Below are 11,929 nucleotides of genomic sequence, written 5' to 3'. Positions count from 1 at the left end.
GGGACTCAACCTCAATATATATTGTGGGTCTCTATAAGGGTGCCACAACTTCAGTTTAAAGGAAAAAGAATGGAAGACATGACTACCCATGTGTTGGAATACTAATTTGTGCACATGGTCAATGGCATTTCAAATAGGAAGGGGATAAATTTATTTCATTGAAGCATGAAGGGTGTCACCATAAATTGGTACATGCAATAGGGAAATCGACATTTCACAAATTGGGATAGCTTTAAGACCACCTTTCTAGAATGGTTTCTAACCAAGAGCTTCAAAAATTTAATTTCCTAAAGCAAGGGAAGAGGGGGATGGTGGCAAAATATGTTAGAAAGCTCCAAAACCCTACATATGAGATTGATAAAGCATCCCAATCTAACAATGTTCCTTTGAATAATTAGTTTGCTTTTTGGGCCTCAAGAAGACTCAATTTTGGGGCATCATGTGTCTGTGATGAATCAGATTAGTTATATTAGTAGAAAAGTAGAGATAAGAAGAAGGATGAAATGTCTGACTCAGTTTTATAGTTGGACGACTTTGACAAGGACTAAAAAACAAACTTTAAGGAAGATGAGAAGAAAATAAAAAACAAACAAGAAGTTTGACAAGAAGGTTAAAGATAAATTGTTGAATGTGTTGGCCAAATTGAATGGAGCAAAATACATGATCAATTTTGGATTACGATGAAAGTTATGGTGTACATAGTGCCAAAATGAAGGACACACAAGGAAGAGTGTAAGTTGATGAAAACAAAGGAATCTGCTATCTATGCTACAACAAAAAACCATACCATGGTGGAGTGTTTTTACAACTCAAAAAATAAATGGGAGAAATATGTTGATCAAGCACCAAAGGAGGGTACAGTTTTGGTGAGACAAAGTTGGACCAACAAGGAAATATTTTTGGAGATACAACTTGGAGGAGAGTTTCAAAGGTAGCCCAAAGTGATTCAGTGTTAGTACTATTAAGAACAAGGTCACCAATAGATTAAGTGCTTCCCTTTAGTTCAAACGTCAACATGAGTGTAACAAATGATGGCTAAAGCTCCACAAACTTCAAGTAAGGCTTCAAAAATCGATACAATTAGGTGAAGCATAGAGGCCCAAGTTTTAGCCATCTCAAACATGCTCTCAAAAGAAGATACAGTTAGAGATAAGATCCATCTAAAGTGACAGATTAGGATGATCAAAGAGAGCAGTTAGAGATGAAGTTTTAAAACTAGTCCGTTTCCAAGACAAGCATTGATATAAATTGGCCTGATAAGAGAACACACAAAAAGATTTTTTTTGTCACTAGCAGTATTAATGGAATTGTGCAAATGTTCCATTAGGGAAAATTTGGACTCACTTTTGGGCCTTTTAAGCTCTTTGAGATTCTAGGGAATATTCCATAAGGACTAATGAGGGTGAGGCTTCCCTTACGGAACTTTTGAGGTTACTTTTTGGTGGGGAGGCCATAACTTGAGCATAAAAACCCCAAATTTATCGGAGGTTGGTGCGTTAGAATCTTCTCATCAAGATCTTTCCAATGATATGTTACATGATATAGTTTTGAGATACTATGGATAGAATTATCCATGATCTCCCCTTTTTGTAATAGAATGATGACTTGGCATTTCTTAGAGGGCCCAAAATGAGTCCACATTTTCCCTAATGTCATATATGAGTTACCTTATCTGAGTATATACTACTACCATCAATACTAGATGCTCTCAATAGTGTGTGGCAAAGAAAAATATATGCTTTGTATAAATTTATGGGAAGATTTGATAATGAGGAATCTCAATGTCCAAGTCAACTATTGTGTTTCGTCCCCTAAACATAAAGCCAAGGTAACTTTAGCTAAAGAATGTGGCTTGGGAAAGTAAAACCTAGAATCTTGAGCCAATTCCAAAGAAGAGGCAAGTTTATTAATCCCAACCAAACCCCAGTTGAGATGAAGTGGTACCAAAAGTCACATCTTAGTTTAAAGAGGGAGTATCTTTTGAGTGGTATTAGATGGCAGGTATGGAGTACTTTTTATATATATAATCTTCATAGAGAGTTAGGCGTTACAAAAAAGTTCATTTTCCATTAAGATGGCCAATAAATGACGAGTCAAACTTGTGGGGTTATTTTGTGGCAAGGATTTGTTACAATTGGGCCAATGACTAAATTACCATAAAGAAATGAAAGAGGAGGAAGAAGAAACAAGTGGCCAAAAGAGGGGCCAGTTGAGGAGCAACCCAATCCTTGTATAAAGAAAAGGAAAGAAGAAGAAGAAGATTCAAGTGGCCAAAGTAGGGACCACTTGAAGAGCAGCCCAACCCTTGTGTATAAAGAAGGCTTGAATTGGTTAGAGGGAGTGGATTAAGATGAAGAGGTAAAAATCTTAAAAAATAAACCAAAAGGTATATTGATGTAGCAAAACTAGTGTCTAGATATGGTCTAGATATATACTTGCAGTGTGGTTGATGCAAGTTATGGAAGACAATAAGAAAATGGCCTCAAATTGATATATTGATGTAGCAAAACTAGTGTCTAAATATAGTCTAGATTTATATTGGTAGGTGCAGTTAATGCAAGTCATGGAATACAAGAAGAAAAATGGCCTCAAGTGCGATTTATGTAAGTCATGAAAGACATTGAGAAAGATGGTCTTATACTGGATAACACAATCAAATTAGATGATTGTAAGAATATCATCTCTACTGAAGAAGCTCATTCCCAATAAATGTAAAGAATTTGTTGGGTAAAGGAGGACGAGCATGGAGTCATCAATTTGGGGGATGAAGACAATTTGAAGATGGTGAGAATTATTATGGTGCTTGTTCTATAATTTAAATAGCAATTCTTTAAGTTGCTATTTCTCTACATGGATATAGGTGCGGGGCTAAACGATAGGATTGTAGGAGGGCTTGTGAGAATCCAATGTTAGAGAAATCTCCATTGGATCTTACCTTGTGTTTCTTGGAGGAGGAGTAGGCAGCACAAGGAGCTAAGCGCTTTTGAGGGGAGAGGAAAGGAGGAGAGCATAGTAGCTTTAGACTTGGCTCCTCAAGCTTGGATGAAAAAACACTTTATTTCATTGCAATGTAGCAAAATAAAGTGTTTGGGGCTAAAGGATGGGATTATAGGAGGGCTTGTGAGAGTCCAATGGTAGAGAAATCTCAATTGTATCTTGCCTTATGTTGCTTGGAGAAGGAGGAGGCACAAAGAGGTATAGCGCTTTAAAGGGAGAGGGACGTAGATGTCCATGTGGTTTGTAACCTTGGTGAGTGGCACTTCTTGGAGTTGTCAACTGAGCAGGATCCGAATTGCCTGCTCAAACTCCGTGCGATTGAGTGGATCACGCTAATTAAGGGGGTTGAGTGGAGGGTCAACTTCCTCGTGCTCACGTGGTGGCGATGATGGGATCTCGCCTTCTTTCAAGGGGGGGAGGGGTTTCTTGGTGGCGCTGGTTGGAGGGGTGGGTGATGTCGAGGAAATAGTGGTGAGACTGGCTTTAAGGACTGGGGGAGCCCTAGCTAATGTTGATGGTAATTCTACAAGGGCATTGGGCAAGCCTAAGTTGAGTGTTAAGGTTGGAGGTGGGGGGTTGGTGAGGGAGGTGGAGTGGGGAGATGGATGGGTGTAGAGGATTGTGAGGGGAAGAGGGGGAGTGTTGTGGTGCTGCAAGGTGGGGGTAGGGGTGGTTGTGTGTTGTTGCTTGGGTGAGAGGACCTTGGGGGGCGGAGGTTGATGGGGGGGAGATGAAGGTGGTGGAGGTTGAGGGGGTTGGACTCCTGGGCCTCCATCGCCTCCGTCATCGTCATCGCGGTCATCGTCGTTGTCTTCTTCGTCTAAGTCGGGACTGTGGCATCGGAAGAAGACTTTGGCCCCTCCACAGCTTCTTCGGGGGTAAACTCCATGGGAAACGCCACATGTGAGTCATCAAATTGCATGATGCCTGTGGGCTTGCGTGACCTCCATTTGTAGATGACATCTGCGATAAAGAATGAGGAGGCCTGCTGTGCGGAGTATGGCGGGAGCTCATCTCGCCGGAGGGATCGATAAGCCACATGGACGATCTCCCATCCTTTGCAATAGAGGTAGCGGAGGCTTCGGGCTATTTGTTGGGATGGGTAGGGGTAAGGACAGAGCCTGTCTGGAACGAAGAGGTCGATGATGTCGTTCTGGTCGGTGGGAATCCCAAAGCATAGGAGGTGGGACAAGCTCATGAGGTTTGCTTGGAGAGGGTGGGTAGGAAAGTCGAAGAAGATTTGGGGGTGGGTGAAGGAAATTCGACCCTGGAAGAAGAATTGAGCTAGGAGGGAAACACTGTGGAGTGGGATCTTGGTGAGGATATAGGCGTATGTGGTGCGAGAGAGGGGTTCGTCTCGATGAAGATGTCATGTTGAAGCAAGTTTAGGCAAACGGTCCTGTAATGGTTGGAGGTCGAGGAGTTGGTAGGGCTCTAGCGAGGTATGGTGAGGAGAGGGAGCTCTGTTGTAGTATCCATTAAGGCATCGACCTTCTTCTCGATGGCACTGGAGGAGGGGCCAGAGGGTGTGGGGGGTGGGTGTGCGGCTCTTGCTTTCGCAGCTTCTAGTAGCTACGCTTTTTTTTGTGGTGGAGTGTCTCCTCTGTGATCTCATGGTAGCACTGGAAGTTGAGAGTGGTTCTATTGAGGTCCTCTTTCGCTTGTGGCTCTTTGCTAGAAGTCCTGGGCTGCAGCTTGGGTGAGAGAGAGTTCCTGGGTGGTTAGCCCACTGTGTTGCCTCTTGTACTGCTTGGAGCTAATGTTGGAGTTCTAAAATGGAGGAGAGGGCATTGACCAATAGCTTCTCCTTTTCATCAAGGCCCTACTGTAGATGAATGTTTTTTAGGGTAGATATGTAAAGGTCCTCTGCATTCTGTCACTCCTGCAAGAAGCAACATTTGTTGCTCCGCCAATGTAGCAATCTCTGCTTGGCGATAGATTCAGTCCGCCATCATCTGTGTGATGAGCTCGCGGGCCATGTGTGAAGAGCCCTGGCGAAGTTGGGTACTTCCCCATGTGATGCACGGACACTTTCTGCATAAGCTCTGCATAAGCTTCGCGGGATTGAGTGCATGCCCAACGGAGAGTTTCTATAGTATTGATGTGGGACGATTGAGGAGATGAGGGGGCCGTTTTTGAGTGATGTTTTTGAGTGATGAGGGGGGTAAGGAGAAGATCCTATGGGGGTGGGGTTTCAAAAAGGTTATGTTCCAAAAATGCCCTTTGTGCCTCCTCCTCAATGGTTGCATTAGGCTTCTACAACTTCCTGTTCTTCTGGGGTGGGGTCTTGTGGCTGGATTGGGGGGGAATGGGATCTTTCCCTTTGGGGTTCAGGTGATGGCGCTGGTGAATTGGGAGAGGATTGGGGGGGGTGGGGGGAGGTAGAGAGATGGGGACTGCGTCTAGTCCGGTGAGCTGCACTGCCCTGGGAAGCTCCTCCCATCTAGCGACGTGGTAGAGGACTTTTGTGAGGAGGGTGGTGGCAAGCTTTGGTTTGGGTCCTGGTATTGGTTGAGTTGGTTCTGGGGGCATGATGCCAGTAGCCACCCCCTCCCTATTTCCATAGCTATTCTCAACATTTTCGATGTTTGCCTTGCCATGCCTGGAGTGGGTGCTGGTTGGGGAGGAACGATGGGTGGAGGAGTTGGGCCAGCAGACCATCAGAGGTCCTCCTTGTCTCTTGAGTGGATTGGATTGTGCCCCCATGTGGTACCCTAGGTATGCTCCTTGAGGTGGGTATTGTTGATATACAGGTGACCCAGGCTGATATAATGGGGCTAGGTAGGCCCTATCTCTCTGATATGAAGTTTCGGGCCCTTGGGGATCTAGATCCGACCGTGGGTTTAGTATGGGTCACTTGGCCCGGAATGAATTGACCACCCTCAAGACAGGAATGGCCCTCTAGACTGGTGGATGAGTCTAGGTTTGATGGCTCTCACTTTGCCCTATTTTTGCTCTAAGATCTAGAGGCAACGTGGGTTCTCTTTCCTGTTGGTATTCCATACCTCTCGCCCTGGGATGTGGCAATTATGAATGTGCATTTCCCAGGATAAAGTTGCGGAGCCTTGAAGCAAGGCTTCTTTGTGAATGTGTAGGAGAGGTAGGGTCTTGATCCTAGACAGGTGATCTATCCATACATTGAGCCTCAAGTTCTCCTATTTCGAGGTAAGGAGTATCTCATCCCGTGCACTGGGATGATCTTCGCTCTCACTGGTGCTACTGTCAAAGACTAGCACCATTTGGCTCCAAGCTATATTGATGGATGGGTCTGAGACCTTATGAGTGAAGGAGCTTTAGGAGAGTTTATATCGCCAAAGAGAGGGTTGTTTTTGTGCCAATTTTCCCAAACTAGGTGCATGAATGTGTGGAATTACTATGCAGGACCCCCTGTGAATAGTCTATTGTTGTTTTTTTTTTGGGAAATGGTACAGCCGTATGCTTTAAGATGGTATGGGCATACGCTTTGTTGAGGACACGGGCGTACGCTTCTTAGAAAGAAGATGATATGGGTGTATGCTTCATGGAAGACATGAACGTGGCTTCAAGAAGGAACGAGTGTACAATGGCAAAAATGACACGAGCATTGCAAGCAGATGGTACAAGCGTGGAAAGGTTGCCACGAGCGTATGCTTCAAAAAGGAGAGATGGTACAAGCATGGCAAATATGGCATGGATGTATGGTTGCAATATCCGAGGCAAAAGTGATGGAATGGGCATGGCAAGTTAAAAGGGAACGAGCGTATGCTTTAGGAAGGAATGACTGTGCACTTTGAATGGTATGGGTATACGCTGTAAATGGTACAAGCATTCACTTTCAATTTTTAAAGATTTTTAATGCTGAAAGTCTGACTGCCGCGCCTACAAATATTCTTTGACAGTGCAACTGTACCCCTTGTTTAATGCAATTTATGCTTAATCAATGCAATTATTCCCTTTTTAATGCCAACTATCAAATTGATGACTGGAGATCTCCCAAGATATGCCTAAGAGAAATGGAACGAGCATGGCAAACTTGCCACAGCCATTCACTGTCTGTGAATGGAACATGCGTTCACTTCTCAGAGGTGGTGCCTATGTGAGTGTGGTGGCACTACAATTGCTCCATTGCCATTGCCACTACATTGCATAACAAAAGCTGTAAATCAACATATTAATAAGCCGAGCTTCTAGGAGGGTGACTTAGTATTGGTAAGCTTGTTAAAAATATTAATATGCCTGCAATCTTAATGCTCAAGTTTAACCACCCATACTTTGACTAACAAGTTAGTTCACTATTGTAGTCAAGTCTCGGAGGTGAGATTTGTTTGGTTGGTTGCAATTTCGACCTAAAAAGAACAGTCCCTAATAGACTTTAAGATAGACATATAACACTTACACTAAGACCACCCTTTCTTTTCAACTTTTCCCTCTTTTCCCTCTTTATAACACTTACACTAAGACCACCCTTTCTTTTCAACTTTTCCCTCTTTATAGCTCCCAAAGAGCCTAACCCTTCATCATGTTGTTTGTCTTTTTAGTCCAACCAAGAGTAATTACTATGGAGAAGTATCACTTTTTGGTACATTGGACTATAGTTATTATATGTTATTTCACCAAGTCAAGGATATTAATGTGTGCAAGTGTGAATTTACCCCAGGAAGGTTAAGGTAGGCTTAAATTTGGCTAATTTCACCCTCCACTTGTTGATAAGGGTACTATTAGACTATGCCTGAGTTCACAAAAGACTTGCTAATTGACCCCCATCAAAGTAATCCAACAAGAAAATCTCTCTCTAGAACACAAGCTCATGTACATGCATCATGTAATTTGACCACATTGCACATTGCAGAACCCTACTAAATTATTCAAACAAAGCAGGCCAATGATTGGGAGGTTCACATACGCATCTTTCCCGAAAGACATTAGAAAGCTTAGAAGGAGCTAATCATCACATAATCAGGTGGAATCTGAATCCGATTCAGAGCAATCGTGCTGCAGACTCTTTGGAGATTCATGGATTAGACGGCTGCTTCTTCTTAATGGGGGATTCTTCTGCTTCAGGGACCCTTCTTGTCCATCATCACTGTCGCAACAATCACCACCATGATTGGCAGGCTTATCAGTCAGAAGGGCTCTCCTCGCAGAAGGCTGCCCCTTCTTGGGCAGCTGCAGAGGTGAAGCAGGCGCCGCTTGGCCAAAGGGTTTCTTCTTCGCAGACCTGGTGACAGGCCCAGCTTCAGCAGGGCCATCATTCAAAATTCTCCCGCCCAGAATTTTCCCGCTCAAATCAGAAGCTTTGGATCGCCGACTCTCTGCTGCTGCCGGGACGAAGCTGGGAGCTTCGGCAGAACTAAGCAACTGAGCCCCTTTCTTCGTCTGTCTACTCGAAGAAACCACCACTTTAGGAGCATCCGCAGAGATTGAGCTTACCTTGCTCTTCTTCTTCTTCTTCTCCTCCTGCAAAACAGGGACAAAGTCAGGCGTGACCGCTTTTCCATCAGCACCATTGATCTCTTTCTTTCTGAGCTTCTTCACAGGGGTAGCTTCGACTGCTTCCTCATCGCGCTTCCTCTTCTCGGCCACGGCATCAGATGTACAGGCTTTCTTCTTGGTCACAACCATCGTCTTGTCATCGCCACCATGACCGGTTTCTGCTTCTTCTTCGTCTTCTTCCAGCTGGGCCCTGAGCCTGCGGACACTACCCTCGAGCTTGCCCTGGAGGCGCAGGCGCTTGAAAGAGAGGCCGCCCATGCACCAGTTGGCGTCCGCGGCCCACGAGAGCAGGGCCTCGTTCACAGAGGGAGGGGGGTCCACCCTCTGCTCGCTGAACTTCACCTCCGGGTAGATGCGAGGGCGGGGCACGCTGTGGCCGTAGAACTGAGTGAGCTTAAGGGGGACAACCATGGCTGCACAGTCAAAGGGTTGGCTGAATTGTGGCTATGGCGAGTAGGAGACAGGGCCAGTTAAAGGGAGAGCCTTTTCAAGGGCACCCAATTGGCCTTTGGCGGGAAATTTACGCGGGAATGTTCACCTTCACTTATCCAAATATTTCCCCTTGGCTAAGGATTGCACTAGATTAAGGTTAAAATTTATGACATACTCCTCTCTTCTAAGGTTCGTTTTATACACCCGTGACCCATTCATTTAATTTTTCAAAAATATACATTAAACAAAATTGACCTCTATATTCTTCATCTTCAAAGGAACAATTGACCTCTATATGATTCAACTTCCAAACATGTAAACTCCTAAAAGAAGATTGTAAATTTAAGAGCTTAACTTCAAAGGAAATAATTCAAAAATCAATAGTTTGAGTTCCTTGAGTATTCTTAAAATCGTAAAACTTTTAAAAAAGATCATAAGATCGAGAGCTTAACTTTAAAAAAGGATATAATGTATGGAGAAATGTAGGCCCTATTAAAGAGATTCACCATTCACTCCAGTATGTGTGTTGAGTTTAAGACCTTTTTAGATGGGTGTTAACTTTCACACAAAGGCCTTATTCCATTGTAAGTCCATATATGTAACACTACAAATCCTTTTTATGTGATGAGAATGAGACCTGAGAATTGGTGGAGAGTGAGTTTGAAGCCTTCATACAAAAACTTGGCCTTTTCAAAGTTGCTACCAAGGCTTTTGACCGATGATTATTCTCCCCACCATATTGTCACACCAAATGATGTTGCTCTTCCTTGGACTAGTTTTCTTATGTTTTAGTTTATCCATTTTCAATTGTATCTTATAGGTTGAATATCTAGTAAAGTAAGGAAATGTGGGCTCTATCAAAGAGATTCATCTAACTGACTCTGATATGTGTGTTAAGTTCAAGACCTTTTTAGATGGGTGTTAACTTTTACACGAAGGCCTTATTCCATTGTAATTCCATATTGTAACACTACAAGTCTTGTTTATTTGATGAAAATAAGACCTAACAATTGGTGGAGAGTTTGAGTTTGAAGCCTTCATACAAAAACTTAGCCTTATCAAAATTGTTACTAAGGCTTTTAGCTGATAATTATTCTCCCCACCATATTGTCACACCAAATGGTGTTGGCTCTTCCTTGGAACTAGTTTTCTTGTGTTTTACTTTATCATCTATTTTAACTATTGAAATAAAAGTCGCGGGTTTTTACATGCTTTAGAGACTTTGCTTCTATGGTTGAAAATGTGTCTACATGTAAAGTTAGCACCCTTTGTACAGATTAAGGGGGGAGTATATGTCAAAGGAGTTTCATGCATATATGGCTAAGAGGCCAAAAAACATCAATACACAATGCCTTACACACCTCAACAAAATGGTGTAGCTGAGAGGAAGAACTGATCTCTTATGGAGACGACCCATTTGCATGGTTACAGGCTAGGATTTGCCTCATATTTTTAGTTAAAGGTAGTTATGTGTGCCACTTATGTGTTACATAGATGCCCCACCAAGGCCTTGTAGACAATTACCCCTTATGAAGCTAAAATGGTAGGAAGCCCTCTATGGCTCATTTGCATGTTTTTGGTTGTCTTGCTTATGCTATTGTACTTGAGCACAACAATGCAATAACCTAGATGACAAGGCAGTAAAATTCAGAAAGTAAAGGATATAGACTCTACCATCCGACCACCACAAGGCAGATTTTGGTGAGTAGAGATCTTGTCTTTGTTGTAAAATTAGCTTATCCCATGCTTTTATGAAAAAAACAACAAAATGTATGCTTTTGTTGAGAAATCAGTTCATCCCAATGTGCTTTTATACAAATAATAGCAAATTGTATCTTCACTTGACATCTTTGATACACTCCTACATTTATACAAAGTCAAGCAACCATGTGTGGAGCAAATGAATACTCAACAAGGTGCTATGAATCATCCCATATCAAGTGAAATCCAACTTGAATTTCAGCCCATAAATCAGCCATTTGATGAGGTAATTATGAATGATGCAGTGGATGAGAAAAGGGCAACCATACGCGTATCCAAGAGTATGCCAAAATGGCTAGTGCAAACATTACGAGATAGTAAATTAGCTATTCCTTTGCCTAGTAAGACACATGTAGGTTCTCATAACTCAGCAAGGTGCCAGCAGTGTGGCCACTTCGAGCCATGAAGCTGAGTACAGGTTAGTTTTACAATGATTGTGGAGTGTATATGGCTCGTATGTCTTTTGGTGTGGCAGAGATCTTAGTGTTTGATAACAATCCCCCACCTCCATATCCACAATGATAGCCAGAGTGTATCAGTTGTTTTTGAAAGCTACTAATATAATAAACACAAGAAGGGTCAATTGTGATAATGACATTTTTCTCCTTTTCTCATTACTCAAAATGTCTTATATACAAAATCTTAATGGCTAGCCATGCATGAAATGTTGTCCAAGGTGCCCAAAATAGAGAAACTTATGCTAGGCTATGTATATAAAAAATATGATTGTAAGTTAGAACTACGAGTACACACAAGCTTCGTAGGCTTGACTAATCCCAAAATTATTATAATAAGTGCATTGCATGGATATAAAAGATAGAAATAAAAAGGCACATCCTTGCCTACAAAGGTAAGGTTAACCCCAATGTGGTTATCATATCCCCCTCTCTTATTCAAATATTATCCTCAAAATTCACAAGGGTTAAGTTGGTATATGATGGTTATATGATAGTAGGCTGAGTGGGACAAAGTTGGTGTTTAGAGGAGTCCACAATGTTTGGGAGAAGACTTTGTATGGCACCCAAAAGTGCCCCACTTTAACATATCTTTGAAGTAGGTGATGGAATGGCTTAGAAACCACTAAACTCGTTATCCAAATATTTGAAAGAGGGTGAGATCATTATTAATGTCAAAGGCCAACCCATGGATTTGGATGAGAGTGGGTGTCCATTTGATGTCAACTTAAATATTCCTTGATAATACATTAGCATAGATGCTATAGATGTTTGTAGTTGATACTGATAGACATTTAGAGGGCTACCAGATT

At 42.6% G+C, this 11,929-nt stretch overlaps 1 protein-coding gene across 1 annotated transcript; it reads right to left on the bottom strand.

Annotated features, from left to right (window-relative positions):
- Positions 1-7,745: 7,745 nt before the first annotated feature.
- LOC147636866 (uncharacterized) lies at positions 7,746-8,948 on the bottom strand. Its single transcript, XM_086799862.1, has one exon. The coding sequence runs from the start codon at positions 8,878-8,880 to the stop codon at positions 7,933-7,935; it is 948 nt and encodes a 315-aa protein (XP_086655988.1). The 5' UTR covers positions 8,881-8,948; the 3' UTR covers positions 7,746-7,932.
- Positions 8,949-11,929: the final 2,981 nt, after the last annotated feature.

Source organism: Cibotium barometz, chromosome 7, assembly GCF_041138505.1.
Source record: "Cibotium barometz isolate CiBa-2024 chromosome 7, ASM4113850v1, whole genome shotgun sequence".
NCBI lineage: Eukaryota > Viridiplantae > Streptophyta > Polypodiopsida > Cyatheales > Cibotiaceae > Cibotium > Cibotium barometz.
Note: the sequence above shows the minus strand (reverse complement) of the source record. Positions and strands in the feature narration are given on the sequence as shown.

Excerpts from the sequence above, each read along its gene's own strand:
- LOC147636866 (XM_086799862.1), bottom strand. The coding sequence starts at position 8,880 with ATGGTTGTCCCCCTTAAGCTCACTCAGTTCTACGGCCACAGCGTGCCC.